The sequence below is a fragment of the Notolepis coatsorum genome, assembly GCF_963971535.1.
Source record: "Notolepis coatsorum genome assembly, chromosome: 5".
Classification (NCBI taxonomy): Eukaryota; Metazoa; Chordata; class Actinopteri; order Aulopiformes; family Paralepididae; genus Notolepis; species Notolepis coatsorum.
In genome coordinates, this window is record NC_140169.1 from 138,943,296 (window position 1) to 138,970,610 (window position 27,315).

At 46.9% G+C, this 27,315-nt stretch overlaps 1 protein-coding gene across 1 annotated transcript in view; it reads left to right on the forward strand.

Moving 5' to 3' along the window:
- Positions 1 to 27,315, forward strand: part of LOC311229107 (utrophin-like) — a gene marked incomplete at its 3' end in the record, with an annotated part of 228,255 nt that overhangs the window by 12,022 nt on the left and 188,918 nt on the right. The window contains 13 exon segments of the mRNA XM_084315124.1: positions 993 to 1,165; positions 6,208 to 6,358; positions 8,755 to 8,930; positions 9,383 to 9,521; positions 10,140 to 10,289; positions 11,794 to 11,946; positions 16,205 to 16,306; positions 18,113 to 18,227; positions 19,177 to 19,394; positions 19,539 to 19,656; positions 19,780 to 19,988; positions 21,747 to 21,901; positions 22,190 to 22,379. Coding sequence (XP_084171250.1) covers positions 993 to 1,165; positions 6,208 to 6,358; positions 8,755 to 8,930; positions 9,383 to 9,521; positions 10,140 to 10,289; positions 11,794 to 11,946; positions 16,205 to 16,306; positions 18,113 to 18,227; positions 19,177 to 19,394; positions 19,539 to 19,656; positions 19,780 to 19,988; positions 21,747 to 21,901; positions 22,190 to 22,379 — 2,049 coding nt within the window.

Below are 27,315 nucleotides of genomic sequence, written 5' to 3' on the forward strand. Positions count from 1 at the left end.
GGTGAGAGTGTGTGTGTGTGTGTGTGTGTGAGAGACACATACAGTAGGATATGCACTGAGATGTAGTGGAAGGTAAACCCACCGGAATGCATTGGTGTTGCTGTGATTGTCAACGAGAGTTCATGGGTCACCCACCGTGTATTTTAGAGAGAGGAGTGTGGAAAGAGGGAAGCCAAGCCAGTACTGGAGCTGATCTCAGGTCTGCTGCCAGTGTGTCTCAGTGGACAAGGGCCCAGGTGTGTCCATCTACGTTCGTCGGAGAGAGAGGGCTAACGATGAGTCGGTCTCAGCCGTTTTGACGGACAGGTTCTAATTGAGAACAAACCCAACAGACAGCGGGACCTCCCGTTTTATCTCCATTCTGTGATGGATCAGTACCGTAGTACTCGGACCGCATGCTGATTTGCTGTTTTGCAAAAAGCTGTCCACAAGTCCCGCCTCCCTTTGGATACCAGCGGTCAAACAATGACATCGTAGCACCGCTGTCACTAGGATTAAAAGAAGAGGATGGATTAGTGTCGTCATAGAAATGGCTTCACCTGTCCATCTGGGAGACGAATCACATTGTGAGAAGTGTTGTCTCCCAGCGACTTCCTGGCCGTGACCCGTCCTCTACTACTCATTATTCCGGTGATGTCTGCGGAGGTAGCGGGCCTAATAAAGACCGTTGGGAGCGGTGGATCGATTATGTCAATCATGATTCAGCAATCAGGCGATTACAAGTCCGACTACCTTTTCACTGACTTTCCTGTTTTCCTCGTTCTTTCTCATCTGTCCCCCTCTTGTCCTTCATCTCCCCCTCCCTCCCTCTCTCTCCCTTTCCCTCCCTCCCTCTACCCCTCCCTCTACCCCTCCCTCCCCCTCCCTCTCCCTCCCTCCCCCTCCCTCCCCCTCCCTCTCTCTCCCTCTCCCTCCCTCTCTCTATCTCCCTTTCCTTCCCTCCCTCCCTCCCTCCCTCCCTCCCTCCCCCTCCCTCCATCCCTCCCTCTCAGAATATTAAGGAGAGTCTGGACCGTCTGGGCGATCAGGTGGCCATGATCCACGAGCGGCAGCCCGATGCCATCCAGGACGCCACCCCCGGCGAGGTGGTCCAGATCTCTGACGCCCTCTCCCAGCTCAACTCCGAGTGGGACCGACTCAACCGCATGTACAGCCACCGCAAGGGGTGCGTCCGCCGACCGCACGCGCCGTCACGTAGGGTTCTCAGTGTTGCTTTAAAGGTCCCATGCATTATAAATGGCCTTTTCCAGTGTTTAGCATTGTTTCCTAGCAATGGGGGATTATATCAATGTGGTCTGTGTCTCTAATTATCATATTGACTCATCAGTCTAGTCTCGAGTTCACGAGATCTTCCCTCACTCAACTAAGCCGTTCTGATTTGACTGTTTTGCTGACGTGAATACTACTGGTTGTAGTCACCGCCCACAATTCGCTCAACAACAGAGCAGTGAAATTACTTCCTCAAACAGAGGGAGAGAGAGAGGGAGAGAGAGAGGGACCGCGGCGCAGGAGTGTGTAAATGTGTGCGCGCCGCGGGGATGGGTCTTCTCCCCGCTGTTGGGAGCACTCCATATCACTGTCAAAATATCTTTGCGCACGCTCCCGCGTGCACGCCCGTATTCAGATCCGTGCAATAATATTCACAGAGGTATATATTGTCATTTGAAACAAGTTACCAATGCATTGTCCCGTGGGTTTATGCCCCCCTGCGGTGAAATTAATTAGTATATCTATCTCTCTCTCTGTCTGCCAGTCGCAGACTGTGTGGGTGACTGTCACTCAAAGCGCTTATGGGCGGAGCCCAGCACAAACGGCATGAAATCCTGAGGTCGAAATTGTTTTGCTTTTGAGTACTTGATTAAAAATATAAAACAATGCATTTTTTTAAAGAAACTTTACAGATGTGTTCCATAGACTCGCAGGAATTGTGTAAAGTTGCCCAAATAGTGCAATAGGAATAGCAATGCATGGGACCTTTAACTACCACACTACATAAGGTTAACCCTTTCACTACCACACTACAGAAGGCCTCTTTGCCGTGTGGCAGTGAAAGGGTTAACCTTCTGTAGTGTGGTAGTGAAAGGGTTAAATGGAAAAGGTCATTGAAGGCGGTGATATTATTGCCTGCCTGGTTGCCTGGTTCCAGAGAGGGAGAGGGAGAGAGAGAGAGGAGAGAGAGAGAGAGAGAGAGAGAGAGATCCCCTGGGGACACACTGGTCTCTGCTACAAACAGCAGAGCTAGATGGGCTGATAAACCAGGGAAAACAATCATGCACACACCCGCATGCACACATCCATGCACACACACACGAGTGCAGAGACAGACATGCACAGACAATACACACACACACACAATCCAGTGGCCTCCAGTCCAAAAACTTTTTGTTGGGCATAAACAACCTCTTGCACATCTCTCTATCTCCCTCTCACTCACTCACTCACTCACTCACTCACTCACTCACTCACTCTATCACTCACTCACTCACTCACTCACTCACTCACTCACTCACTCACTCACTCACTCACTCACTCACTCACTCACTCACTCACTCACACACAGACACAAACATGCACAAACACGCCAGTGACCTTGATTGTTGCAATTCCTTGGGCATACACAGTCTTATGCTCAGTTTAATGCATAATGCAGCGTGTGTGCGCGTGCGCGCCTGTGTGAGTAAACTAATAACCTAATTTGGAGAAGGGCCCATGAGCACTGAAGTGCTCCCTCTGTAATCACAGTGACCTTTGGACACCAGTAAATACACAGAATGAAGTGTTTTGGTCAAAACTGCTTATCCTAAACCAATTTCCCTTTATCATGTCGCTCAAATCCGATTGGACCCCTTCCAAGAGGTGCGCCCCGAGTGGGAATAGCCCACTTTAAATCAGTAGATTCGACGAAGATCAGCGGGTTTTGATTTGGTATTTGAAGTAGAATAAGCCTCTTGGTCTGAGCTGAGAGGTAAATGTCCTGGTGTTATCGGGGGGCGTTCCCTACGGGATTAGAAGAACGCACCCGGGTGTTTAATGGAGGTTAGGAGCGGCAGAGCGGGAATGTTTTCTTTCTCCCTTTCTCTTTCTCCTTATCGGAAAAGTGTGGAATTTCCCAGTGGAGGAAATTTGGAGGAACCTTATTCCTTCCGTTCTCACCCCACTGAACACGGTCCACACACCCAGGAAAAAACAGGTTGCCTGTATTTACTCATTTCGGACTAATCTGGACGTTTTCATTTGTTATTTAGAAAAAAAAACACTCAAAAGTGGTGGAAAGTATTTTTACTCAAGTACTGTACAATTTCGTGAGTATTTTCATCTTAGGGAACTTTTACTCCACTGCATTTCAAAGTAAATATTGTACTTTTTTTACTCCACTACATTTATATGAACCCATCAGTTACTAGTTACTTTGAAGAAAAAGATTTCATGACTGTTTGGAACTAGTGTAGGCTACACTGGCACATCTACTTCCAGTGAATGATGCTAAGCTAGGCTAACGGTGCTGCAGTTCCCTAAGCCTAATGCATGCACAGAGAAGAAACGGGTATGTATCTGCTTGTCTAACTCCAGGGTAGATAAGTTAATTTCCCAAAAAGTTGGCGTGTTCCTTTAAGTAGAATTTGAATGGAGGACTTTTTCTTTCATTCATCTGGGTTTTTCTACTTTTACTTAAGTTAGGAACTGTGTACTTCTTCCACCACTCATCTCTTATGCATATGACTTCATCACAACATGTGTTTGGGTGTGTTGTTAGAGTAGGTTGCAGTGATGTTTGAATTCAGTCATACATTGCTTATATTGGACTATTGATTTCATGAGTATCATTCTTTTTTTATCTACTTTTTTCGCCCCCTTTTTCTGTATTTTTCTCCCATCCCAATTTTGTCGTTATGCCAATCCCCCCCCCCCCCCTTCCTGATCGTTGCGTGCATTTGCCCCCCACTTGCCAGTCTAGGGAGCCCTGAAGTCTTATCACATGTCTCCTCCGATACATGCAGAGTCAGCCAGCCGCTTCTTTTCACCTGACAGCGAGGACTCTCATTGGTGAAGCGTAACGCGTGGGAGGATCACACTACCTCACCCAGATCCCTTCCTCGCTGAGCAGGCGCCCCGACTGACCTGTAGGAGTCGCTGTTTACAACGACCAGGATACATACCCCACCGGCTTCCCACCCTCTAACACTGCCAATTGTGTCAGTATGGACGACCCGGAGGCACCGCTGACAGCTGGATTCGATACCAGTGTCTCTGCGGTGGTAGGCAGACGCTTAGTCCGCTGCGCTACCCAGCCCTGAGTATCATTATTTAGCGTCAGATGCATGCTCCTCGTCTCCTTGAGTCCTGTCACTCAGATTGATGTGACTGATGGGCCAATCAGAGCAGCTACTGTAGACGTGACTGATGGGCCAATCGGCCATAGTGGGATTGACTGATGGGCCAATCAGAGCATCTAGATGTGACTGATGGGCCAATCAGAGTAATTATGCAATATTTAAGAGGAAGCTGATTGGATATCTGAAATGGCTTGATTCTGTTGATATCCAGGGGGATAGAGATCAAAGGGCTTTAGTCATCATGTTCACAACAACAACAACAACAGCAGCAGCAGCAGCAGCAGCCCTGGGTACTGTTAGATCAACATACCTTCTGTAAGAAACTGCAATGAGATTGAAAAACAAAGCTTCCATACAACACGATTATGCTGTTTACTTAAGTACATTCAGTACATTCAGATGACTTTTGCTTTTATGGTAGGCTGTTGCTTTTACTTTAGCATAGAATTTGAAATGGTTGCCTTACTTTCTTTTTTGACCCGAGTATTAGGGACCAATTGATACTGCATCTCAGTCCCGTCATTAAGTAAGGCTTTGCCCCCAACTTGTCAAAGGGATATACATGTATTCATTGCGTTACATTCACGGTCATTACACACATTCACTGCTCCCAACTTGTTCAAAGGTTACACTGTATTCATCACATTATATTCATGGTCATTAAACACCTTTCATAACTTTTTGAATTAAATCCGCTTCTATTGATTTAATCAGGAGTCGGGCTATTCTCCGGAATGCTTGTTAAAAATGTAAACGCCACTGGGGATTAAATGATTGAACATTACTGGTGCACTTCTTCCAACTAAACTTTTAGTAGAATTGTAGATGTAACTGAAGACCCCACGGTCATTTCCTTTTTCTAATGGAATGTTTCTGACAGCCCGTCAGAAATCTTAATTTTTTTAATCAAATCTTTTTATTTTCCTTTTTTCAAAACTAAACAAAACACAATACAATAATACACAAGACACCACAAGACAATACTTCAATAATATTAACTACCATAACGATAACAAAAATAATAATAAATACAGAGTAAAAATAAAAACAACACAATCACCACAAAAGACATTAGACAATTCCTCCCCCACCCCAAGACCACCGGACCCCCCAGGACCAACACCCCAACCCCGCTCCGCCGCTATATGGTCTTAACCTTCTCGGCCGCTGCGACCAGGCCGTCAGAAATCTTGTACACGTGGTTCACGGGTCATACTTTCCATATCGGTGGCTATTGTCATTGTTATTAGGCATATAGATGATTGTAAAAGGTCAAGATACAGCCACTGACGTTCCCTTAGCATTTAATTAATGTGGTTTCTGTGCCCTGTAAACTCTAAAAACAAACAAAAGACTGAGAATTGAATTGAATTGAATTGCTTTCTGAATTGCCACCGTTAGCCAGCAGGCCTGGTATCAGAGACGAGAGGACGGAGAGTGAAATCTCACTAACTTTTGAGTCAGAGGAGCTCCTCAAGCAGCTTCTGATCAGTCATCAGCTTCAAGTTTAAGTTTATTATAAAAATTAAAAAGACGGGGACAGTGTACACATTAATCAACACCTTCAGTTTCCACATCAATGTAAATGTGCCAAGGTTAGCTAATAATGAGCACATTTTCATCTGTAGTCCCTGACTACCATGCATGTCTTTATGGTAACTAAGTGTCTGTGTGTGTGTCTGTGTGTGTGTGTGTCTGTTTCTGTGCGTGTGTGTCTGTGTGTCTTTTTCTGTGTGTGTATGTGTCTGTCTGTGTCTGTTTGTGTGTGTCTGTGCGTGTGTGTGTCTGTGTCTGTCTTTTTCTGTGTGTGTGTCTGTGTGTGTGTGTGCATGTCTGTGTCTGTGTGTGTGTGTGTGTCTGTGTGTGTGTGCAGGTGTTTTGACCGAGCCCTGGAGGAGTGGAGGCAGTTCCACTGTGATATGAACGACCTGAGCACGTGGCTCTCGGACACCGAGGCTCTGCTCTCCGAGAGCACCGGGCCGGACGGACAACTGGACCTGGACATGGCTGGACAACACCAGGAGGTCAGTGTGTGGCGTGGAACCAAACTCACCAATGATGTCGACGTAGACGGATCTTCACGGTCAATATAGACACACATAGTACCAAGTACATGCAGGTTAAATGAGCTGAGAGGAGTGCTCTGTAGCTGGGTGAACACTGAGGGAGAGAAGGGAACAGCTGCAGAGCAATAATAATAATAATATCTTAAATTTATATAGCGCCTTTCAGGAGACCCAAGACGGGAGGGGGCAGCTAAGGGAGGGGAACAGGGGACAACGTAAACAAAATAATAATCAAACGGAAAGAAAGAAAGAAAAAGGGAAATCAGGCAGAGTAATTTACAAATTTGGTGAAGAGGTGGGTTTTGAGTTGGGATTTGAAGGAGTGCAGGGATGTAGCACTACGGATGTTTGGAGGGAGTGAGTTCCAGAGGGTGGGTGTGCGGCCACAGAGAAGGCTCTGGGACCGACAGTCCGCATGTTGGTGGTGGGGATGGAGAGGAGATCGGAGTCGAGAGGACCGCAGCCTCCGGGGCGGGATGTAGGGATGGAGGAGGTCAGCTAGGTACCGGGGGGCAAGGGAGTGAAGGGCTTTGTAGGTGATGAGGAGGATCTTGAAATTGATGCAGGACTTGACTGGAAGCCAGTGGAGGTGGATGAGGGTGGGGGTGATGTGGTAGAGAGGGGTGAGGCCCCCTGCCTCTCAGGGTGTGAGATTTAAGCTATTGGGACAAACAAAAGGGGTTTCTCCACATCAGGGAGTGTGTGTGTGCGTGTGTGTGTGTGTGTGTGTGTGTGTGCGTGTGCGTGCACGTGTTCCTGTTCCTGACTTAGCCGAAAATCGGGGACGCATTTCAGACTACAAACCAGTTGATTGGGGACGGCATATCTCAAACACCACCCTTTTTTCTTGATCCTCCAATCACAACTGTTCCTCTGAAGCAACAGTTGGAGGATGAAGAGGGTGGGGTTTGAGATGGGTCCAATTGGGACAAAAGCACCATCCCCAATTTGGGAAAAAAAGCAGATTTTTGGGTCAGTGGTTAAGGTTATGGTTAGGGATAGGCATGTTAAGGTTTTCTGGCTATGGAATGAATGTAAGTCGATGCAATGTCCCCAAAAGTAGCGTAGGTAATATAAAGGGTTGAAAATGAATTGAACCTAAAGAGAACTACAATCCCAAAACTATTCTCTTCTGGTAGGGAATATATATATATATATATATATATATATATTTTAATCCTTTATTGTTTGGCTAGTTCATTAGTAGAGTGTTTTAATAACCAACGTGTTTCGCCCAAACAATGGACCTCATCGGGGCAAATAGTCTAATCCCACTTCAAAGAGGACCCTGACCGTATGTTCTGTAGTAACAATATGATAAATATGTTTACATAACAGGAGCACACTTACATCATTATCAAACTAAACAAAACGCCATCTGTATATGAATAAAAATGAACAAACAGAATTACCTCAACCAACACATTGGATCAAATAAATCGCAGCGATAACTATGTTTGCCTGAAGCAGCAGGTATGTGTTTGTGTTTGTGATGTGATGAGATTGTGTTTCTTTCCCCCAAACAAGCACAATGGGAATTCTACAGTATACTGAACCTAATTATGATGCACATTGCATTTTTATTACACAGTTGGACAGAAGAGAGGGAAAGAGAGAGAGAGAGAGAGGCAGAGAGTGAGACGTCATTTTCATTTTGTATTATTACCGTAGCAGTGACCTGGATCCCATGGGGGACGCCTCGCATTCATTGCATGTCTGACATTGACATTGACGGCACCACCAGAGGGAGACCGGTAGGTAATGTCAGGCTGAGGGCTGACCGTCCCTCTAGCTACAGTAGCTATAGCTCCTTCCCATACGCATCGCAGCCAGACGGGAGGTCCGGGCCGTGGGAATAGAGATGATAAAGTTAGCCCACTTACCCTTCACCAGACAATCGGCGTACTACTGATTGCCACTCCGCCTACTTCATGGGTCGGTGGAAGCCTGTCCTCTTGCAGCTTATAAGACTCTGGCGTGGAGAGTTGACTGCTTAGATCTCGGTTTTGCTGTAAATCATTCATACGTGTCAGTTGGAGATTTCCCCTCGAAGTTTGACTTAAGCCTGTGGATTTGGACCCCTCAGTGAATGGGCTTATTATGTACATGGATTGATCCCACTCCCTTCCTCTTCTTCTCTCTCCATCCCTCGGATTGATCCCACTCCCTTCCTCTTCTTCTCTCTCCATCCTCCTTCTCTCCATCCCTCCTCTCGCTCTCTCGCTCTCTCTCTCTCTCATCCCTCTCTCTCTCTCTCTCTCTCTCTCTCTCTCTCTCTCTCTCTCTCTCCCTCTCTCCCTCTCCTCTCCCTCTCCCTCTCCCTCCTCTCCATCCCTCCCGGCTCCTCTTCCTAGGAGTTGGAGGAAGGCCTGGTCAGTCACCAGTCTGTCCTGGCGGTATTGAGCCGCACAGGGGAGCACATCATCGGGCAGGTGTCGGCCCCAGACGGACCCCTGCTGGAGGAAAAGCTAGCGGCCCTGGGCCATCGCTGGAGGGCCGTCAACAGACGGGTCCTGGACAGACAGCGCAGGTAATGTAACCATGGCAACGATCCCCCCCCTCCCCTCCCCCCCTCCCACTCATCATTGAAATATTGAATAAAAAGAACATCGTGATACATATATAATACACAATATCCATGTAGTTTGGCATAGAGGTTATTGCTACACCGGCAACTAACATGGGACTACTTCTGTGTTAGTCTGGTGCAGCAGGTATCGGCACGGTGCATCTATTATGGCTGCAATATAAATGTTAATGTAAACAGATTAGACCTGCATAGTGTAGCAGCCTCAAGGAAAATGGAGATCTTAATCTATGTGCATGTCTGTGTATATGAGTGTGTGTTTGTGTGTGTGTGTTCATATACTATACACATCGACTGTCCTGCGTGTGTTAATATTATTTGTTTCTGTATGTTTTCTCTCTCTGTGTGTGCGTGTGTGTGTGTGTGTGTGTGTGTGTGTGTGTGTGTGTGTGCAGGCTGGCAGGAGGAGGAGACCCAGCTCTGGCTGACCTGGTGAGGAGGAGTGGGGAGCTGGCTGTGTGGCTGGAGGAGGCTGAGTGTGCCGTCAGCTCCCTGCCCGTCACCGCCAGCGACAAGAACCTCCGAGAACTCAAGGTTCTGCAGCGACACGTTCTAGAACCTCCTCCCCTCTAAGCCCCCTCACCTACCTCCCTCCCTCCCTCTCCCCTTTCTCTCTCTCTCTCTCTCTCTCCCTCTGGTTCTCGCTCTCCTCTCTCTCCCTCTGGTTCTCACTCTTCCTTTCTCTTTTTCCCTTTCTCTCTCTCCCTTTCCTTCTCTCTCCCTTATTTATTGTTGTCCTTGTATACGATTGCTACTGTCATTTTGTATTTTATTTCTTGTATCCTGTACAAACCTTGTTTTTGTTACAGCCCCCCCCCCCCCCCCCCTTCCCACAAAAGGCCTTTGCTTTTTGGACAGGCTGCTTTTGTATATAGAATTTGTTCTTAATTGCTTGCCTGGATGAATAAAGGTTAAATTAAAATAAATAGAAAACCTCATAGAACCTATACTGACATTTCACTTTTAAATTTTATATTTATTATTATTATTATTTATTTTTGAATTTCCTTCTTTCTTAATTCATTTAGTTCCGTATGCATGCTGTGGACATGTGCATTTCTCTCTGTCGATTGTAAAGTAAAACTTCCTTAGGACAATAATATTACTTAAAAGCAAAGTCCAAACGGCTGGTTTTGTCACGTCCCCCCATAGGCTCTAGCCGAGGAGATGGACGGTCAGAACGAGCGTCTCGGTTGGCTGAACAAGCACGCCCCTCAGATCCTGGCCAATCCCAGCGTGAGCCCTCAGGATAGAGACCAGCACGTTGGCAAACTGAGAGCCATCAACCTCAACTGGAGCAATGTAAGGGTTAATATTCCAAGTAGTCATTGTGATATTCACCAGAGCCGACCGTCAAATCCAGCATGGGGCCTGTTGTACTGCCCAGGGCAGCCCACCAATAGGAAATGTAGATATAGATATAGTGGATAGATAGATACAGTAGATGGATAGATATAGATCGATATATTTCAGCAACTTCGGGTTCCTGAGCGCTTTACAAATACAATTAATTATTATTATTATAGAGTAGAGTAGAGTAGAGTATATATATATATATATATATATATATATATATATATATATATATATATGATAGACATAATATAGATACAGTAGATAGATAGATATAGATAGTCAATAGATATATGGATATATATAGATACAATAGATATATATAGATAGATACAGTAGATATATATATATACAGTAGATAATATAATAGATGGATAGATGGATAAATACGTAGATAGATACATAGATAATTATACTAGATGTATAGATAGATAGATAGATAGATAGATATAGATACAGTAGATATATAGATAGATACAGTAGATAGATACAATTGATAGATAGATAGATAGATAGATAGATAGATAGATAGATAGATAGATAGATACAGTAGATACAGTAGATACAGTAGATAGATAGATAGAGTAGATAGATAGATAGATAGGCGGGACTCATGAGCCGCTGCCCTCGCCTGAAGTGTTAAACAGTCTGATGACTGAGGGGACAAAAGATCCCTGTACTGCTCAGTCTGTGAGCGCAGCGAGATGAGTTCTGCTCCTCTGTTCTGCCAAGGTGTGATGGAGACATGTATTTGATATTCACCATTTCCATTGTCTCTCCCTCCATCCCTCTTTCTGTCTCTCCCTCTCTCTTCTCCTGGGATGTTTCTTTCCTCATTCCCTCTCTTTCTGTCTCTCCCTCTCTCTTCTCCTGGGATGTTCCTTCCTTTCTTCCCTCTCCTCCATCCTTCTCTATCCATCCATCACTCCCCCTGTCTCTCCCTCCCTCCCCCCATCTCCCTCCTCTCTCTTTCTGTCCCTCCCTCTCTATTTTCCTGTGATGTTCCCCCTCCCCTCCATCCATCTCTATCCATCCCTCCCTCCCTCTTTCTGTCCCTCCCTCTCTCTTCTCCTGTGATGTTCCATCCCTCCCCTCCATCCATCCCTCCCTCCCTCCCTCCCTCCCTCCCTCCCTCTTTCTGTCCCTCCCTTTCTCTTCTCCTGTGTTCTTCCTTCCTTTCCTCCCCTCCATCCATCTCTATCCATCCATCCCTCCTCCCCCCGTCTCTCCCTCCCTCCCTCTTTCTGTTCCTCCCTCTCTCTTCTCCTGTGTTCCTCTTCCTTCCTTCCTTCCTTCCTTCCTTCCTTCCTTCCTTCCTTCCTTCCTTCCTTCCTTCCTTCCTTCCTTCCTTCCTTCCTTCCTTCCTTCCTTCCTTCTTTCCTTCCATCCATCCATCCATCCTTCTCTGTCCATCCATCCCCCCCCCCTGTCTATACCTCCCTCCCTCCTGCAGGTGACTCGTGAGTTGTTGGACAAGGTAGGGGAGGTTGAGATGAACCTACAGACCCAGAATCAGTTCCAGGACCGGATGAACAGACTCACTGACTGGGTCCAGGTCACACACCAGACCCTGGCTACCAGAGGCCTCAGCCCTGCCCAGGCCCAGGTACACACACACACACAGACACACACTGACACACACACACAGACACACACTGACACACACTGACACACACAGACACACACTGACACACACTGACACACACGGACACACACAGACACACACGGACACACACGGACACACACAGACACACACTGACACACACAGACACACACAGACACACACAGACACACACAGACACACACAGACACACACAGACACACACGGACACACACGGACACACACGGACACACACAGACACACACAGACACACACAGACACACACTGACACACACTGACACACACTGACACACACAGACACACACTGACACACACAGACACACACAGACACACACAGACACGACAAAAACCTAACCCTCAAATCCCATCCAACAACATGGCATACGGACACAGCGGCACTGACCTCCACCATCACGAACCACATAGAATCCACCCCTCCTCTCCACCCTGGACCCACACACGCTGCCAACGGGGTCCACTGATGGCAACCTCCTCTCAGTCCACAGTGCGACAGTGGCTCAGGAGGTAGAGCGGTCGTCTGGTAAATTCTGAGGTTCCCAGTTTCATTCCCGCTCCTCCCAGCTAGCGTGTCGAAGTGTCCTTGAGCAAGACACATAATAACCCATTACTGCTCCCAATGAGCAGGTTGGCACCTTGCACGGTTGCCTCCACCAACGGTGTGTGAATGGGTCAAATGTGGATAAACTTAGCTGCTATATAAATGCACCATTTACTCCGTCCTCATCCACCTGGACACAAAAGGCTCTTGTGTGTAAACGCTGTTCCTAGAGTTGGGTTCAGCGTTCGACACCATTGTCCCTCAGCAGCTGATAAGGGAACTGGACCCGCCGGGCCTGAACACCCCACTCTGTAATAGTGTTGTCACGATACTGGAATTTTGAACTTCGATACGATACCTTGAAAAGTATTGATATTCGATACCATTTTCGATACCACAGGGAAAAAGGTTCAATCTTAAAATGTACAACACATTTTTTAAATTTTTTTTTATTAATTTTGCTCTTGTTGCTGGTTGATTCTCCTCAGCTTCTCTCTGGTACTATAAGAGAAGATAAATATAACACTTTTAAAACCCTTTGTTTATCTTTAGATCACACATTTAAAAAATAACTGTTCATCTCACTTCAATCATTTTTATTGCAGAACATGGTATTTTCTCAAGCAGACGGATGTAAACACTGTAATCTGTGTTGCATGTACCTGACAAACTGAACTGTTTGTATTACAGTCATATTCCGACTTAACTGAATGCACATGTGTGTGTGTGGACTACTGTACTATTACAGGTATTGAAATGAACAATGCAACTTCCGTATAATTTTTTTTATGAATAATTAAATATCGATATTTCGGGAAATGAGTATTGAAACCGTTTTAAATATTCAGAATCGATATGTATCGATTTTTCGATATTTTTGACAACACTACTCTGTAATCAGATACTGGACCTTCTCACTGGGAGTCGGTGAGGATCGACAATAACACATCGAGCACCGCCACACTACATCACTACATCGAGCACCGCCACACTAAGCACCCCCCCCCCCCCCCCCCCCCCCCCCTCCTCCTGGCTACACGGTCCCCTGGGGACACATGACTGTGCAGCAAATTACAGCTCCAACCACTTTCTGCTCTAAACACAATCGGCATCGTTGATACAACCTGTGGTGGAGTCGGCAAAAAAAATTACTACATGAACTACAAGAATGAGGTGAACCAGAAATCAGAAAGGTCTTTATTGCCAAGTAGTTTAACACATACAAGGAGTTGTTGATTTGGTCGTTTTTTGGTGCGACATTAACGGACAGACAATTATGGTGGAATGAAATAAAAGGTGGAATAAAATAAAATGGAATATAAACTAAATAAAAAATAGAAGCGGAATAGAATATAATTATAAAATAAAATAAAATAGGCCAATGTGGTGCAAAGATAACAGTCTTTCCCTAAATGTAGGGAAAAACAGAGGATTTTGTCGTTGCCCACACCCAACACCCCTCACAAACACCCACACCTCTGGCTGTGTACTGTGTACATCACAGAGCACCTCTCCTGGACTAATAACATTACGGCACTGGCCAAGAAATCCCAGCAGCGTCTTTACCAGAAGCAAAAGTAAGAAAGAGGCCATTGAGAGCTTTCTGACCAGCTGCATCACTGCCCTCTCCCTCCCCCTCCCCCTCCCCCTCCCTCCTGGACATTTTACAACACCTGCCTGGAGTGACCCCTCCCATACCTCACACCCAGCCTCTTCAGTGTCACCTGGGAGGAGATACCGGAGCCTCGGAGCCAGCTCCACCAGACTGAGTAACGGCTTTATCCATCAGCCTGTGTCAGGAGGGATGAACTCTCCCCCCTCTGCCTCCAAAAAGACTGGACCGTAACTTACCTGTCGCTCCCCCGCCACGCCCCGGCAGCACCAGACATAACAGCTCTTTTATACCAACGTATACGTAGCATACAGGCCCGCGCAGGCCCACACTCGCCGCCAGCCACTTTGTACAGAGTATCACTCTAAAACCGCTGCTAATTCCTCACCCAGTGGATGCGCTAGATTGCACTCTATATACTGTATCACTCTATATATCACTCTATATTGTCATTGTGGAATTTCCTTTCAAGGCCTTTTCTTAACGCCTTCCTCCCCCCTGTGTCCTCCTTTCCTTTCCTCACCTGGTCATCCCTCCCCCTGTATCCTCCTTTCCTCTCCCTTCACCTGATCATCCCTCCCCCCTGTATCCTCCTTTCCTCTCCCCTCACCCGATCATCCCTCCCCCCTGTATCCTCCTTTCCTCTCCCCTCACCTGATCATCCCTCCCCCCTGTATCCCCCTTTCCTCTCCCCTCCCCTGATCACCCCTCCCCCTTTATCCTCCTTTCCTCTCCCCTCACCTGATCACCCCTCCCCCCTGTATCCCCCTTTCCTCTCCCCTCCCCTGATCACCCCTCCCCCTTTATCCCCCTTTCCTATCCCCTCACCTGATCACCCCTCCCCATGTATCCTCCTTTCCTCTCCCCTCACCTGGTCATCCCTCCCCCTGTATCCTCCTTTCCTCTCCCCTCCCCTGATCACCCCTCCCCCTTTATCCCCCTTTCCTATCCCCTCCCCTGATCACCCCTCCCCCTTTATCCTCCTTTCCTCTCCCCTCACCTGGTCATCCCTCCCCCTGTATCCTCCTTTCCTCTCCCCTCACCCGATCATCCCTCCCCCTGTATCCTCCTTTCCTCTCCCCTCACCTGATCATCCCTCCCCCTGTATCCCCCTTTCCTCTCCCCTCCCCTGATCACCCCTCCCCCTTTATCCTCCTTTCCTCTCCCCTCACCCGATCATCCCTCCCCCTGTATCCTCCTTTCCTCTCCCCTCACCTGGTCACCCCTCCCACCTGTATCCTCCTTTCCTCTCCCCTCACCTGGTCATCCCTCCCCCCTCCTGTATCCTCCTTTCCTCCCCCTCACCTGATCACCCCTCCCCCTGTATCCTCCTTTCCTCTCCCCTCCCCTGATCACCCCTCCCCCTGTATCCTCCTTTCCTCTCCCCTCACCTGATCACCCCTCCCCCCTGTATCCTCCTTTCCTCTCCCCTCACCTGATCATCCCTCCCCCCTGTATCCTCCTTTCCTCTCCCCTCACCTGATCATCCCTCCCCCCTGTATCCTCCTTTCCTCTCCCCTCACCTGATCACCCCTCCCCCTGTATCCTCCTTTCCTCTCCCCTCACCTGATCACCCCTCCCCCCTGTATCCTCCTTTCCTCTCCCCTCACCTGATCACCCCTCCCCCTCCTGTATCCTCCTTTCCTCTCCCTCCACCATTAGCTTGACCCATGACCCAGTCCTCCTGGCCGGAGAAAGTCAAGTCCTCACCGAACTCCTAACCTAAATTGTATTTGACAAGCCATGTTTTAACGATACATTTGTATCAACCACGACGATTTGACCACGTGCATGATTAACCACGCATGATGACAGTGGCACAGGATAGGTAGAGAGCGGTTGTCTGGTAATCGGACGGTTCCTGGTTCGATTCCCGCTCCTCACGGGCAGCAGTGTCCCGATGAGCAGGTCGCCTCCTCCGTCGGTGTGCGAATGTCTTGAGTGAATGTGAGGAACAAATTGTAAAGCGCTTTGGATGAAAGCTGCTATGTAATTGCGGTCCATTTACCATTATGTTAGCATGTTTTGTTCTGATGCGTCCCTCTTGTTACTGCTCTGTGTGTGTGTGTCAGGTTCTGGATGCTTCCATGAAGGAGAGGAAGAGGGAGCTGGAGGAGCTGCTGGCTCGGTCCATAGAGCTCCAGAGACGACAGCAGCTCCTGCCGCAGGAAAAGGTCACGATTACCATAGTTCAGTTCCACCACAACACGCATATCCATCCCTTGATTAGCAGAACTCTCAGGCAAATTAGTGCATTTACATGACATTTTACCCAGAAGGCACTGTGGGGGGTTGGAAGTCTTGATTAGGATGATTGGATATGGCACTGAAGCACACTCCATTAGTTTATTCATGTCTCTTATAACATCCAAGATTGTATTTTGATCCTTCAGACGAAGAACTCTCGAAGTCTATTTTTGAGTTTTTGAGATGATTAATGTTTTCAAACCTGATTCTGTAAAGATAGTGGGTGTCGTGCACATTCATACAAGATTAGAGGTAGAATACTTTTTAAGATGATGATCCCAAAGTGATATGGTTGACTTTACATTTGTTAGCTGTACCAATTTATAATGATGACTCTAGCCACCCAAACAACTGCCTCTTTGCACTGCTGCGGTCAGCCAAGCGCTACCCGAGTCTCATGGCCAGTACGCCTGAATGCCTTCTACAACAGAACTGCGTTTCCGCATCTCTGATTGGCCAGGTAATTTCTGGTCATGTGACATGTACGCCCAATCGTGGGACCGCAAGTTTCTACACTGGTTAAGCTTAGGCGCTTGTTCGAAGTTGGTTAAGGTTAGAGTTTGTCTTAGAGCATGGCGATAGAACGCCTGCCCTGATTCCGACGGTTAAGCTTAGGCACTCTTTCGAAGTTGGTTAAGGTTAGAGTTTGTCTTAGAGCATGGCGATAGAACGCCAGGTAGTTTGCAGGCTGTTAGACCCGGAAATAGGCGCAGAACTTGCTGTCCCACGATTGGCGCACATGTCACATGACCTGGCCAATCAGAGCGCAAAACTCGAACGCGGAAACGCAGTTCCGTCGTAGAAGGCATACACGCGGCCAGTACAGAGAGACTCAGAAGAAGCTTCTATCCCCAGGCCATCAGGATGCTCAATGACTCTATGCAGCACTAACCCATCCATCTACATTCATTGCACACACTCACTTTAAACATTCACCTTAAACATTCATTCACATTAGACACTTTAAACACTTCTTAACAATTACACCATAGTAGTTTATCTTTTTTATTACTAAAATATTTGCACTACATCGCTACCTCGTTTCTTTGCACTTTGTACTTTAGTTTTGTATATTGTACAATAGGGCTGCACGATTTTGGGAAATAATCTAATTGTGAATTTTTCGGACAGATATTGCGATTGCGATTAAATTTGCGATTATAATAAAAAAAATTAAACAGCCCCACAGAGGTTTATTGTAAAATGCGGCTTGTATCTGGCCTACGCTGTGGGTCTGTTCGGCACACCGAGCCTGAAAATGTTTCTTTTTACCTGGGAATCGATACCGGTACCCAACGGTACTTTTTTTCCCTGTACTTTACTCTCCCTCTCTGAAGTCTAAACTTCACAACACACAATCTAAAACCCCTTACCTCCCTATCCCAAACCGATCTTGTATCAAAATTGGACTTCCTGGTTAAAATAAATGTAATTAATAATAAAAAAAAATTTAAAATGCAATTTTTTTTAAATTTTTTTGCGATTTGATAATTGCATCGTTCCAAATTGCGATTTCGATAAAAAAATCGATTAATCGTGCAGCCCTATTGTACAATTTGTATAGTGTTTGGTCTTTTATTCTTTTACTTATTTTACTGTATGAAGCACAATCTCAGTCAGGAGGCTCATACAGAACCAAGCATTTCACTGTAATGTACCTTTCAGTATATGTGACAAATACAACTACACTTGAAACTTGGTGTAGTTTGTAACGCTGACTCTCCTGTGTGCAGAGTAAGGTGGAGCAGCTGGCGGCCGACTGGAAGGCTCTGGACGGCCGGCTGAAGGAATCTCTGCAGAAACCCGTGTCTTTGTGGACGCACCACGTGGTTCAGCACCAGCAGCTGGGTACGTCCGTGCTACTGCATCACTCACGGGCGTTTACTGGTACAGACCATCATGTCACTGATCGCTGTCGATAACACGAGGCCTATGAAACTCATTATAACGGTTGGTGCTATGTAGTGATGGAAAGTAAGTATTTTTTTTACTCGAGTACTGTACTTAAGTAAGGTACTTGTACATGAGTATTTTCATTTGAGGGAACTTAAAAATACTTTTATTCCACTACATTTCAATGGGAAATATTGTACTTTTTACTCCACCACATTTATCTGAATCCATCATCAGTTACTAGTTACTTTGAAGAAAAAAACGTTGCATAGAAAACGTGGCAAAAATGTATGAAGATTATTATACGTTCACTTTTGAAGCCTGTCAACTTAAAGAGGACGTAATCAGAGCAGCATGACTGGACCACATACCACTTTAACATCACCTTTAATCAGAGCGGCATAACTGGACCACATACCACTTTAACATCACCTTTAATCAGAGCAGCATAACTGGACCACATACCACTTTAACATCACCTGTAGAGGTCAATGGATCCAGGATTGAATGCTCCCAAGCACTGGAATACACAGATGTCATGTAGAATGTATACTTTTACTTTAGATACTTAAGTACATCCAATAGTAAATACTTTTACTTAAGTAGAATTTTAATGGAGGACTTTTACTTTGACCAGAGTACTAATTTATCTGCGTATTTCTACTTTTATTTAAGTTAGGCACGGTGTACTTCCACCACTGGTACTATGTACTGTTTGCAACATGATTATACTGTGAGCTTCCTATTTTACACTTGCATACTCATTGCATCATTCACCTTCAGAGGAGCTCGATAGACGCCATGTTGTGACCCCCCCCCCTCTCTCTCTTTCTCTCTCTCTCTCTCTCTCTCTCTCTCTCTCTCTCTCTCTCTCTCTCTCTCTCTCTCTCCCCCTCCCCCCCAGTGTCTTCAGTCCCCTCGGCCGTGCAGATGGCCAGCCTAGTGAGCGAGGACCCGCTCCACCAGACCCCGACGACGCCAGACACCGTGGCCCCCAAGGACCTCAACGAGACGGCCACGGAGCTGGCGGACTGGCTGCTGCTCATCACCCAGATGCTGAAGTCCAACATCGTCACCGTGGGAGACACGGAGGAGATCAGGACCACCATGGGACGCCTGCAGGTGGGGGTGGGGAGGACGAGATGGGGTGGGGTGGGGAGGAGAGATGAGGAGGAGAGGGTGGGGTGGAGAGATGAGGAGAAAGAGAGAGAGATTTTATTTTTATATAAATAAATGTGCAAGTCTGTGTGTGTGTTGTCCTGGCAGGTGACTAAGAGTGACCTGGAGCAGCGGCACCCTCAGCTGGAGGACATCTTCATGTTGGCCCAGAACATCAAGAACAAGACGTCCAACCTGGACATCCGCACATCCATCACTGAGAAATGTACAGACATTTACCAACGCGCATCTACAAGCAACACCTGAATCCCAACTGAATTAACTCTAAGCTTTTTGCTTTTGTATCACCTGTGTGTGTGTGTGTGTGTGTTTGTGTGTTCTTCTCCAGTGGAAAAGGTACGCAGCCAATGGGACAGCACCCAATATGGTGTGGAGGCGCGTCTCCACCAGCTGGACAACATGATTGGCCACAGCGACCAGTGGGAGGAGCAGAGGCAGGACGTGGGGTCCATGATGGCATTGGATTACGAGGGCCGTTTCTACCACCTCGGGCAGCCGTCCACCGAGCCCCTGACCAAGCAGCTCACCGACAACAAGGTCAGGAGAAACACCAACCAACCGCATCCGTATCCATCTGTGTGGAATCAGAAACACTCCATGCGCCCCAGAGGTAGAGTCAGACTAGTAACCGAAAGGTCGCCGGTTCGATCCCCGAGTACCGACGGGAGCGTGTATTCCATTTTGCGAGCAAGTGAAGGGGTGGCTGGTATTACGTCTACGGTGCCCACTATCTCTACCTACGTGTCCTTGAGCGAGACGCCGAGGCCCCAACACCTCTCCATGGGCCGTCTATGATCAGAATGATTAGACAGGACCTCGCATACTCCGCACAGAGGCGGCACGACAAGCGAGTGACAGACGAGTGTATCGTGAAATGAAGTTGAGAAGTCATCGACTCTGTAGAGTTTAATATTTCCGCCCCCGACTCTGCCAGGACCCACGATTTGTCCCGTGAGATATCGAGGCCAGACCAGGCCAAGGTTCTCGCTTAATTGCTTCGATTCAATTCTGGTCTGGGTTAAAAAATGCTTTAGAAAAATATCATTCAGCGGAATTGTGGGGCTTTAAGTTAAGAACTCTGGCTTACAAAAAAAAAAAAAAGCTATTAGCCTTCGGGGTCGATTCAAGTTCAGAAAGGACAATTTGGGAGGCCGGCCCGAACAACAGACGAGCTCCTCCTCAAGGGGAGTGAACTGCCCACTCCTCTAATCGAGAAGAAATAACTTCACCCCGATAACCCCTCGTAACGGCCGCATAAGATGGACCCTGAGCACATTAATCTTTTGTCCATAATACATTACGCCTGCAGGACCCTAATAGACCTGCGTCCTCGTCATCCATCATGGTAATTGTTGATGATGACTTGGCAGTTAGTTTCAGAATAACTCATTCTGCTTTAATCATGACTGGCCCCCACGGCTGGGTCTTACCGCGACCGACCACTAGAGGGCAACTGTGTCTAACACAATGAACGGCGGGCACAACTTATTTACCCCCTGGGTTCACTTGTCACAAGCTCTGTAATGTAATAAGGAGTTATTATCAAGCCGGCGCGGATAAACCTTTAGTTAATAGAAGATGAACCTGAGGGGCCTGTAATGATCAGGCTACTCATAGACTAACGTGGACTGTCACACAGTATTGTCACACAGGGCAAAGGACTGAAGACAACCATCGGTAATCAAGAGGTTTATTTGTCACATACATACCAGGGCATACAGTGAAATGCGGGTGGTCATGCCCGCATTGATTGTGCAAAACACAATAATAAAAATAGGCATAGAAAAAAATAAACGTAGAAAAAATTAAATAGGTAAGACACAAGATATGCATGGTAAAAAAAGACATGCTAAGTTCCTGAGAAACTGGTTCCTATGTACACTAGTACTATACAATTTACAATTTTAACTCTTAATGTATATCTGAACTATACTATTAGTACCTCCTTCCTTTAAAGCGACTTTCTATTTTTTAAAGTGACATTTTGTTTACGTGGTTGTTTTAGCGGTTCATTAACCCTTTCACTGCCACACGACACAAGAAGGTTAACCCTTTACTATCACACAAACGACGGCGATGGCTCCGCATCCGCGGAGCTAATGATGCTAATGATGGAGCATCGCCGTCGTCGGTTGTGTGATAGTAAAGGGCTAACCTTCTGTATCGTCACAGTGAAAGGGTTATAACCGGCTGTCGTGTGGCAGTGAATGGGTTAAACCATGCGTTGTCTTGTCCTCATGCAGACTGAGGTTTAATTGAGTGCACGTTTGTTTGTTTGTTTGTCGTCGTCTCCAGACGTTCCTTCACGACCTGGGCCGAGGTCAGGTCACCGTGGCGACCTTTAACGAGCTGTCCAATCAGCTTCTTAGGGAGTATTCTGCGGACGACACCCGGAGGATCAAGGAGGTGACGGACAATCACAACGCCGCCTGGAACAGCATCAACAACAGGTACGCACGCACACACACACGCACATGCACACACACACACACACACACACACACACACGTACACACACACACGTACACACACACACACACACACACGCACGTACACACGTACACCATTCGATACCATCACTCTTTCGAGAGCCGACACGGGGTGGGGTCAATAATGACCCATCTATACTCCTTGATTGACACACAGACAAACTGTATTCATTCATCATGTCCCGATTGTCCCGTCCTCCATACGTGTGCACTGTGCATTGATTGGCCCCCGACGGCGTTGATTGACAGGGCGAGCGACCGGCAGGCCCAATTGGACTGCGAGCTGAAGGGTCTGCAGACCTCCCTCAGGGAGCTGGAGGGCTTCCTCAAATGGCTCCCGGAGGCGGAGACCACCGTCAACGTGCTGGCCGATGCCTCGCAGAGGGAGGAGCTATCCCAAGACTCCGCCCACGTCAAGGAGCTGAGAGGACAGTTGGAGGTAGGCCAGTGAACTTGATACTGTGTGTGTGTGTGTGTGTGTGTGTGTGTGTGTGTGTGTGTGTGTGTGTGTGTGTGTGTGTGAGGAAGGCAGGTGCTATCCTATTATCTTGCTGTCATCCTTCATTAAAGCATCTTTCAGCTAAAGGACATGGGCTTGGATGTGTGTGCTCTCATGTGCATCCTGGCTAAAGATGTGTGAAGGCTCTTTCTCCGTGTGTGTGTGTGTGACACTGTGCTCCTTCGTGCGCCTGGGCTGTCATTCATAGATCATTCTGAATGTGTGTGGTACCGTGTGTGTGTGTGCGCGAGTGTGTGTGTGCACATTTGTGCCTCTACTTGTCATTTATCCTTTTATGGAACCTTTCGTTTAAAAACTAAATTACAAGCCACAACCCATTGACTCTGAAATGCATTTTCAGAACCTGACCGTCGCAATCTTGTGCCCGTCTTGTTTGAATTATATCTGTCCACACACACACACACACAAGCACACGCACACACACACACACAAGCACACACACACACACACACACACACACACACACACACACACACACACACACACACACACACACACACACACACACACATACTGTATTTCTTCCCGGCAGTGGCTCAGGAGGAAGATTTCTCGTCTGGAAGGTACCCGGTTCAATTCCGGAGCGAGACACACTTAACCCTTAACTGTTAACTCGATGAGCAGGTCGGGGCCTTTCATGGCTGCCTCCGCTGGCGATATGTGAACGGGTGAATGTGAGTCATAACTAAGTAGTAAAGTGCTTTGGATATAATTGTTATATAAATGCATTTAGACCTTTTAGATGATGCAACTGGGTGGCTGGTCCTCTCAAGGTCTATCTATCTATCTATCTATCTATCTATCTATCTATCTATCTATCTATCTATCTATCTATCTATCTATCTATCTATCTATCTATCTATCTATCTATCTATCTATCTATCTATCTCCCCCACCCTCTTTCTCATTCTCATTCTCTCTCCCTCCCTTTCCCTATTTATCTCTCTCTCTCTCCCTTTATCTCTCTCTCTCTCTCTCTGTCTATCTCTGTCTCTCTCTCTCTCCCCCCCCCCTCCCCCTGTGTTGTATGGTTTGGAGTGGAGACTGATGGATGGCGGTCAGCCGAAGAGAAGCCAGATTAATGAAACGGAGGGAATGTGAAAACAAGAGAGAGAGAGGAAGGAAGATCAGTCGCCCGCCAAACCCCTTTGTAACTTGTATCGACTTTCCTGTCACTGTTCAATACCCAGATGCTTCTCCCACTCTCCCCCTTTGTTTTGACTGCAGGCAGTAGTCTCTCTCTCTCTTTCTCTTTGTTTTGACTGCAGGCAGTAGTCTCTCTCTCTCTCTCTCTCTCTTTGTTTTGACTGCAGGCAGTAGTCTCTCTCTTTCTCTCGAATACTGTACAAAGGATTCAACGACGACGCACATTCGTCAAGCTGTCGAGCGCCATAATAGACTTTTATCATTTTGTCTCGTGAATCAGATGAGGGATTTGGAGGTTGAATTAATGAATGATTCATCCGACCACCCACCCATCTGTTTAATTTATTTAAAATTTTATTTAACTGAATCGAGCCCACGGTACAGTGAGTGTAGTTGAATAGGAGACTTGAAACGTATATTTAGAGGTTGATTTCGTTATTAACGCGACCGCCAGTTCACTTAGTGTATTTATTTAATCAAAATAATTATGTGTTGTTGTATAGGCTGGTTTAGACTAGAGCATTGATTTAATTGTGAATCTTTTCACGCACACACATACACACACAGACCTTTATTCAAACTGAATCAAACTGTTATTATACCTCAAGTCACATGACTCCGTTGGAAGCATCTGGAGGCGGAGTGGTTTAAGAGTCTGATCACACACCTGCAGTACGTTGTGATGCTGTGTTCCAGCTGTACGCCTGGTTCCCCCTCTGTGTTGCTCCACAGTGGACTGGCGTGACCCAGCATGCCGCCTGCTAACACTGTCACACCAGGACACCACGCACAGAGCAGCACATGGGGAGAGGGCAGAGGGCACGGGCACATGATACACACGCATGCACACACTCTCTCTCTGTCTCTCTCTCTCTCTCTCTCTCTCACAAACACACTTGTGCACATATACAATTACACACACACACACACACACACTCTCTCTGTCTCTCTCTCTCTCTCACAAACACACTTGTGCACATATACACACACACACACACACACACACACACACACACACTCTCTCTCTCTCTCTCTCTGTCTCTCTCTCTCTCTCTCTCTCACAAACACACTTGTGCACATATACAATTACACACACACACACACTCTCTCTGTCTCTCTCTCTCACACAAACACACTCATGCACATATATATATATACACACACACACACACACACACACACACACACACACACACACACACACACACACACACACATACACACACACACACACACACACACACACACACTCTTTCGGTCTCTGTCTGTCTCTCTCTCTCTCTCTCACACGTAACACACTTGTGCACATATACAATTACACACACACACACACACACACTCTCTCTGTCTCTCTCTCTCACACAAACACACTCATGCACATATATATATACACACACACACACACACACACACACACACACACACACACACACACACACACACACACACACACACACACACACACACACACACTCTTTCGGTCTCTGTCTGTCTCTCTCTCTTTCTCTCACACGTAACACACTTGTGCACATATACACGCACACAGACTAAGGCTGTGTCCCCGAACCCTGTTTTTAGGGTTCGGAGTTCGCCAGGGTTTTTCCGAACGGACGTTCGAACGTTCGTTTTTTTTATTAATTCATTTTATCATTATAGATCCTATGGGGGGGCGGCATTGCATAGTCTATCGGTGAATATCTTTTTATTTACAGTGGTGGCTGTTCATGTAAACATGTAAACGAAGCAGTCAGAAGAAAATAAAGTGAATAGATGACCCGTATCGCGGTCCGACAGCAGCAGTCAGACATAATATCATATAACGCAGACTCACTTTCTGCCGCCGGCCCGGTAGAACATCGCTGTATGAATTGGAATAGCCGTTGCATGAAGCTTTCTGGTCTGGCGGGCTTGAACTTTCCATAAATGTGTATCCAATCCATAAAATCCATTTATCGGTAGTTAGATCCAGTACTGACTGTCTGATGATGTCCAAAGCAATGAAGTCCACAATGGAGTCCAATAACTCCTCCTTTCTCTTCTCGCTCATTGGTTTATTATCAAATTGCAGTAGTGTCTGCGTGGTTGAGGAGGTGGGCCCAGCCGTCCAGATCCAGTTTATGTACCTAAAATAATGAATTTGTTCTTATTATTATTATTAGCCTATATCATTTTGTTCTTATTACATTTATTTGAGGCCAGGCCAACAGGGCACCGCGCAGCAGCCTGCACATGGGGAATGGCGATACTTCTAATTAGCGCCCAATACTTAAATTTTTTAAACGAGCAGCCAGATTTGATGTGCCACCGTGGAATGCCAAGTGCTTGCCGCACATTTGACACACAGCCTTTCCTTTATCCTCCGCTAATTTAAAGTGTTTTTTTCCACACGGGTGACTTCTTCCCACTTCTTGCCGTTACAGCTGCTATGAATAATTGAGCCGAGTGGTGACGCCCGCCTCTTTTTTTTTAAATTTTTTTGGCGAAGGTTCGAACCCATTAATTAAAATCCGAACGAACGTTTGAACGTTCGGGCTCAGCCTTAACACAGACACACTCTCTCTCTCTCTCTCTCTCTCTCTCTCTCTCTCTCTCTCTCTCTCTCTCTCTCTCTCTCTCACACACACACACTCATGCGCATATATATACACACACACACACACACACACACACACTTGTACACATACACACACACAGACACACTCGCTCTCTCTGTCTCTCTCACACACACACACACACACACTGGTGCACATAATACACACACACACACACACACACACACATACACACACACACACACACACACACTTGTACACATACACACACACACTCGCTCTCTCTGTCTCTCACACACACACACACACACACTTGTGCACATAATACACATACACACACACACACACACACACACACACACACACACACACACACACACACACACGGGCTCCTTCTCTCTTATGATCACAGATGTAGCACTAATGGCATCATGCAGCCGAGAGGTCATCAGGGGTCACGCCGTTGGGGAGGAACACATCACTTCCACCGCAGGCGCGCCGCCTGTTTCTCCTGAGACGTTATTGACTCGCTCCACGCCGTCTTCCTGGCAGCTTATCACAGTACGTGTTGCATTACTGACACTAGCTGCTTCCCGTCCCGTGGAAACCCCCTCCGGAGACACGATCGATGCCGCGTGGAGCGAGGGGGGGGGGGGGGGAACGCACGCCGCAGCCCAGCAGGACCGAGGCGGGCGTCGCCACTGATCTCCCAACTGATCGATTTTCTGATTCGATTCCACCGTCGATACCGTTAGGGATATGTAATAGATGTTTTTTTTTTAAACCCAGCCCTACAGTTAATTAAACCTCAGTCCACACAAAGCTCTTCAACCAGCTTCTTCTTAAGATCCACCTCCCTGCCTCGCTAATGGATGTGTGTGTGTGTGTGTGTGTGTCGTGAGAGCACGCACGCCCATGAGTAAGTAATGACTGCTGTGAGAGGTGGTGCAAGTGAGGAGTGAGAATATAAAAGCTTTATTGGTTTAAAGACATTGTGCGAATGCTCATGCGTGTGTGTGTGTGCGCGTGTGTGTATGTATGTGTGTTTGTTTGCATCCCTCTTGTGTGCATTCCATCTTCCTCTCTTGCCTTGCTGTTGAATCGTCCTCCACTTTATACGGTGAGATGACAGGCTGGGCAGGAATGTCCAGCAATAC